At 47.6% G+C, this 5832-nt stretch overlaps 1 protein-coding gene across 1 annotated transcript; it reads right to left on the bottom strand.

Moving 5' to 3' along the window:
- Window positions 1-6: 6 nt before the first annotated feature.
- Window positions 7-3298, bottom strand: APOBEC4 (apolipoprotein B mRNA editing enzyme catalytic polypeptide like 4). Its single transcript, XM_031554849.1, has one exon. It carries the CDS (start codon window positions 1625-1627, stop codon window positions 611-613), a length of 1017 nt encoding a protein of 338 aa, XP_031410709.1. The 5' UTR covers window positions 1628-3298; the 3' UTR covers window positions 7-610.
- Window positions 3299-5832: the final 2534 nt, after the last annotated feature.

Genomic DNA, 5832 nt, shown 5'->3' with positions numbered 1-5832 from the left:
CGCTCTCGCGACGCGAGAAGACAGCTCGGGGTGAGGCGAGCGGCCATTGGTCAGCCCGGCGCGCCCTTCCCGCCGCCCGCGCGCCGTTTCTGTGGTGACGGGGCGAGCGCCGCTCCCTCAGCCGTGGGAGGAGCGCTGCTTAGCTACCCGCAGCTCCCCGGGCAACCCATGCCACTGTGTCACCGCTCCTCGTACCCAACCTGAACCTCCCTCGGTGCAGCTTCAGGCCATCGATTCTTACTCTGTTACCCGGGAGCAGAGGCTGACTCCACCTCACCACAGCCTCCTTTCAGACAGTGGGAAAAAGCAATGAAGTCTCCCCTGAGCTCCTCTCCACCACGCCGCCCCATCCCGTTCCCTCAGCTTCTCCCTATCGCACCCCGCACAGCTCCCTGCCGTTCTCTGGACGCACTCCAGAAGCTCAGCGTCTTCCTTGCCCAGAACTGAACACAGCACTCGTACCGTTATCCTCACAATCAGTTATTTTTCAAGTTCCACAGTTGCTCCCTGGATTAACATTCATCAGAAGCAATATCAGGGTGGGGTTTTTGGCTGCTCGTACTCTTGGTTTTACAGCCTGGAGGTGGTTCAGGTTCTGTCACCTTTGCTGTCAGTTCCTGCTGGCCGACAGCGCTTCAGGATTACGACTTATATTAATTAACTCCTTTGGCATTTTTAAATGCCTTACAATATTTATAGGTCTGGGGTGGAGACGTTCCCTCTGGGAGGGCAGAAACAAGCCTGGAAAAAGCACCGAGTGTCTTTGAGACACAGGATGTGGTAGACTGCCCTTTTTCGCTGGTAAAGGTTGCTGGAAGGCAGGGCGAGAAAAAGAAAAAGCCTTTGGGTTTTGCTGCACAGCAGGCTCTTTGTGTGTTGTTTGTGGAAATGCTTTCCTACAATAGGTTTTCACTCCTCTTAAGTTGTTAATTTGGTGTGGATTCTGTCCATCTGATACGGTTCCTGGTGGTGAAGCTGGATGCTGAAGCGTTGACCCCGGGATGCCATACACGAAGTTGGAGAGGAGGTGACACCGAGTCCCCATGGGCAGTGGTTGTAGTGTGACCCATGGCCACAGGCTGGCCAGGCTGCGCAGGGCTTGGCGGTTCCAAGCGGCCGTGGGGAAGCTGTCCTCGATGTGGTAAGGCTGGGAGAAGTAGAGGCAGAGCGTGGTTTCTGGGTGCTTCAGCAAGAAGTTGTAGATTTTACTTATGCAGCAGTGGTAAGCCTCGTTACAAGGAGAGTAATTTGAATAGAGGGTGATGCAGCCAGTGTTTCCGTAGGCACGTATCACTGCATCCAGATAACCGTCTGCCTCAAACAGCATGGATTCCGGGTGGCTGTCCTGTTCAACACAGCTGCTGGCGTGGCCTTTTTGGACTACGGTGCCAGAGAAGCTCCTCAGTTCATAGAAGAGAAGGTGGTGCGTTTGTGCATGTGCTGTGCTTCTGCATGGGAATCCAAAGGCCCTGAGAAACTCTGCGTAAGGAACTCTTGCTTCTTCACCTGTCCGTATGTGATAGGGACACTTAGAACAGGTTTGGCTCTGCGTCTGCCAGCGATAGGGCTTTACCACAGTCCCCTGGTTTGTCAGATATTCTTGGAAAATTTTCTCTCCTGGGTTCATGTTCTGTTAGAATTCTCCCTGGTTATGTGCTGTGGAGCTGACAATCCTGGATAAAAAAGTGAAAGTAGTATTGCAATTTAATCCTTTGATTGCCTTTCCACATAAGGTGCAAAAATAACAGTAGATAGCCTCTTCCAAAATGTACTGAAACTCGTAGCCTGGATTGGAATGTTGATCCATAACGCAGAGAACAAAGCTTTCTTACTGCCTGAAAGCCATTCTGAGTTTACAAACCAGCCTTTTTGCTAAAAACACGAGGCAAAAATATTTATCTGGCTTCTGCCCTCTTACCCCAGACAGGAGAGGCTGCATGATAAAAACAGCCCTACTTTTCCAGAGTTAGCAGGTGAGTTTTTTGCAATCTGGCAGAATGAACAAATAAATATCAACCAAAGGAAAAAGAATAAAGCTATAATTACCATCTCGGCAGCTCCAGCTCAGGGCTGTAGTAAAAATCTTACGGTAAATATCTTATTTCCTTCACTGGCTTTTAAGGATGATGGTTCAGAGTTTCCACACCAGTGAATATTGCAAGCTTTCTTGTCCAAGCTGCTTGATGAAAAAGAAAGTCACTGCTTCTTGCTGTGGTTTGGCAGCTCAGCTGCAGAAGGATCTTTCCCAAAGGTGGTGCCTTTGCTCCACTTGTGCTAGGGACAGCAGGCAGGTTCCTTTGGCTGTGTACAGGTGCCCGGTGCTACGAGACGGGAATACAAACAGGATTTTCTTTCCTACCTCCAGCCACCTGTGGTGGTTAAGCTGCTGTTCTTTGCCTGTCAAGATTTGTTTCCTGGTTTAGTAAGCTTCCTTTGTTTCTTTAGTGCTGCTTTGATACAAGATTTTTACAGCTGCGGGATGGATGTTGTTCTAATGAATATGTTACTAAATTTGATTCTAGGTCACTTATTTCTGTGTGTTCCTGCCTGTTGTGCAGGTGAGCAGAGAGCTCCTATTTTACTTCTGCTTTCATTTGAAGGCAGCAGCATTGTCCTGCATTTATGCCTTGTAACTGAAGCAAACAGCAGGCTGTTCCGTGAGCAAGCTGCAGGTGTTTGCTTTGCATGGGCAGGGCTCCATATGAGTGCAGACCTGAGTGTCACGTGGATGGGCAGCTTTTGAGGCAGACGATTGATTTTCCTCCCTGCCACTTGAACTGAGTCACTCACCATCCTTGGATTCAGTTTAATTCTGTCGCTACTTTTCTGGATTTACATTTTTTTCCATCTGCATATTTTATTTATTACAGCTTGCTTCTGCATTCCACACTGTGTTGTCCTCTGTCACTATTTCATTTTCTTCTTAAATTACTAATGATTCATTTGCTTTCTTTTCCACTCCTGACTCTATGCCAACACCCATCTGTTTTCCTGTGCTGGGGCTCTTTCCTGATCCGGGCCATTGTTCTGTTCTCATTCAGATTACTTCTAAAGATTGGCTTCCTGACATCAAGAATGCTACATTTGTCATTGTTGATGTCTCTGTACAATTTTTGATGCCGATGATGACTGTGCACTGCAGTGTAATCATGGCAAGGGTGAACGTATCCCAGAAAATTTAAAAAGTGTATTTGCTGCCTAATATTTGTTCAGAGGAAGCCCACAGAAATGACCCAAGGGATGGAACACCTCCCCGTGAGGACAGGCTGAGAGCCAGGGCTGTGCAGCATGGGGAGGAGAAGGCTGTGGGGAGGCCCGAGAGCAGCCTGTCAGTATCTAAAAGAGGGGCTGTAAGAAAGGAGGGAATAAACACTTCAGCAGGGTCTGTTGTGATAGGACAAGGGGAAATGGTTTCAAACTATAAGAGGGGAGGTTTAGACTGGATATAAGGGAGAAGTTTTTATGATAAGGGCGGTGGCACAGGCTGCCCAGAGAGGTGTGGGTGCCCCATCCCTGCAGACAGCCAAAGTCAGGCTGGATGGGCTGTGAGCACTGATGGAGCTGTGGGTGTCCCTGCTCAGTGCGGGATGGGGTTGCAGCAGATGGCCTTTAAAAGACCCTTCTAGCTCAAACGATTCTATGATTCCATGAATACAAAGAGCAGGACTGAAGAAGGGAGTGTTTTTCGTCGTGGAGGGGCGTTACGAGACCACCTCTGCAGCTCTCCTGGAGGTCGCCTCCCTTCAGAAAGCGGCACGGCTGTGGCAGGGCTCCCATTCCCTGTCCCTGCCGGCGGAGCTGGGTGGCCGCACGGTGGCAACGTTGCTCACCAGAGGTGGATCGAACTCAGGGCTTGTTAACTCCGTTTCATTGCGTTTAAAGGAATCCCACCTCTGACCTAAGGTCTCTCTGAGCTAAAATTTTACATCTCTCTCTATTACTTGGTGATTTGGCCAGATCCAGACCTAGCAATCTTTCCATCTTTCACCTCATAGCGCTGCATCCTTACTGGTGGCACTCAGATCCCACAGTACCCCATTTGCTGGGTTGGTTGAGACGGTGCTCGCAGGACCGAGTGCATTCCTGTGTGAGCTGCAGCTCACAAATCGTTTTAACTGATGGATGGGTGCCCGTACGTGTGGATGTGTGTGTCCATACATGTGCATGTGCATTAAGCAGCTGATGGGAGCACACGTCACTCAGCTGTCATGCAGAAAAAATGCTGTTTCCACTCACAATTATATTTAAAAATATTGAACGGTTCCTTAGCATTAGTCATCTTCAAAATAGTTTATAAATCTGACCAAAAGGTTAAAATATAGGCTGGTGCAAATGGCTTTCTCTGTGGTATTTCTGCTGTTTAGCGTTACTTAGATCCTGTGCAGGAGCAACTGTGTAAGTGGCTCCTGGCTTTCAGGTGCCTGATCTGTCACAGTGATCCTGATGTATCTGCAGAAGTAGGAGGTGCTGCAGTTCATAGTTTAGATAAGTCTGAAATTTGAAATTGACGTGGTTTCGGGCTGGGAAATAAAAAATGCAGGTACTCCAAACAACTCCTGCCTGTTGGGAGCTCTTGACTTCACTGTTTGCAGCCCTTAGTTCTGTGAAAGAAGAATTTTGCCTGCTCTACATCTTATTTTGCTCTGTAGTTGTTTCTGAGATGGCTTTCCCAGTGCTTCCCTGCAGCACTTTGTGAGCCAATAGGCTGTTCCACGTTCTCAGAAGGAATGCTAAATTTTAAACATTTAACCATAAGTCAGGCTGATAGGAAAAGTACCATCTCCATCTATCAGTGTAATTGCCGTGATCTGATGCAGAGGATCCTGTGGAGTGGATACAACCAGGAACTCAAAACATATGTTAAGGAATGAAAGACACCCCTGTCCCCTCCAGAAACGTAACGGGGAGATAAGGATATAATTATCATTAAAAAAGTAGTTTCACTTATTACTAAAACACAGCCGTCTCTGGGGCAGAGGGCAGTAGCTGTTTAATAGCGCTCCACAATGCAGCATCAACGTTCACAGGAGGAACCAGAGAGGAATGCTGTATCCAGTTAAAATCACAGGGGAAACTTATGTGGTCAGAATGCAATTACTGAGGTTGGAAGGTAGCCAGGAGACAAGCCATATGTTCTGCTCCTAGGGAAAAAAGGCGCAACGAGGGCCCTGCTATTTTTTTGTCCAAATATTAGCTAAAATCTGGGATTGCTTCAGTATACAGAGATGCTGACCCATCCCAGTGCGGCCAGCTTGGAATTCAGTGATCGTTTACTGGTGTAACCATTGTAAACTTGGGATTCCTTGATTTATGAAGATGTCTTCTGGAAGTAAAGTCGCACACATTGATTCAAGACTAAATCAGGATTAGGCCAAAGCTGTTTTTCTGGAGTGTGATTATACGGAAGTATGAGCATTTTTTTCTTCAATGACTGAAATATGCTCTGCTTCCATAGTCTCACACCAACGTAGTTCTGTTTATGTGGGGGATCTGCTGCTTCCCCCCTGAGCACCGCACTCCTGTACAAGAATGGTTCCTTTTTTTGTTGCTGAAATATGAGTGTTGAAATTCTGTAGCACTTCTTAGTACGGTTTGGTTCAAAATAATCTCTGTTGGAAGCATTTCACACATGACTTCATTCAGTAAGAAGTTTATCTGAGTTCAAAGTACAGAGGAGTCACATGGCCCTCACCCAGCCAGGGCCTTGTAGTTCTTGTGCAGTCGTAGGATTTTAAAAACTAGGGGCAAAGGCAGCGAGGGTCTGGGCACAAAAGCAGCAGGGCTGCATATGCTTTGCCTATTTAGGGTTTGGAACTTCCTGCAGAAGCAGCA

The sequence above is a fragment of the Meleagris gallopavo genome, chromosome 10 (genome assembly GCF_000146605.3).
Source record: "Meleagris gallopavo isolate NT-WF06-2002-E0010 breed Aviagen turkey brand Nicholas breeding stock chromosome 10, Turkey_5.1, whole genome shotgun sequence".
NCBI lineage: Eukaryota > Metazoa > Chordata > Aves > Galliformes > Phasianidae > Meleagris > Meleagris gallopavo.
This window is presented reverse-complemented; position numbering and strand designations above follow the sequence as displayed.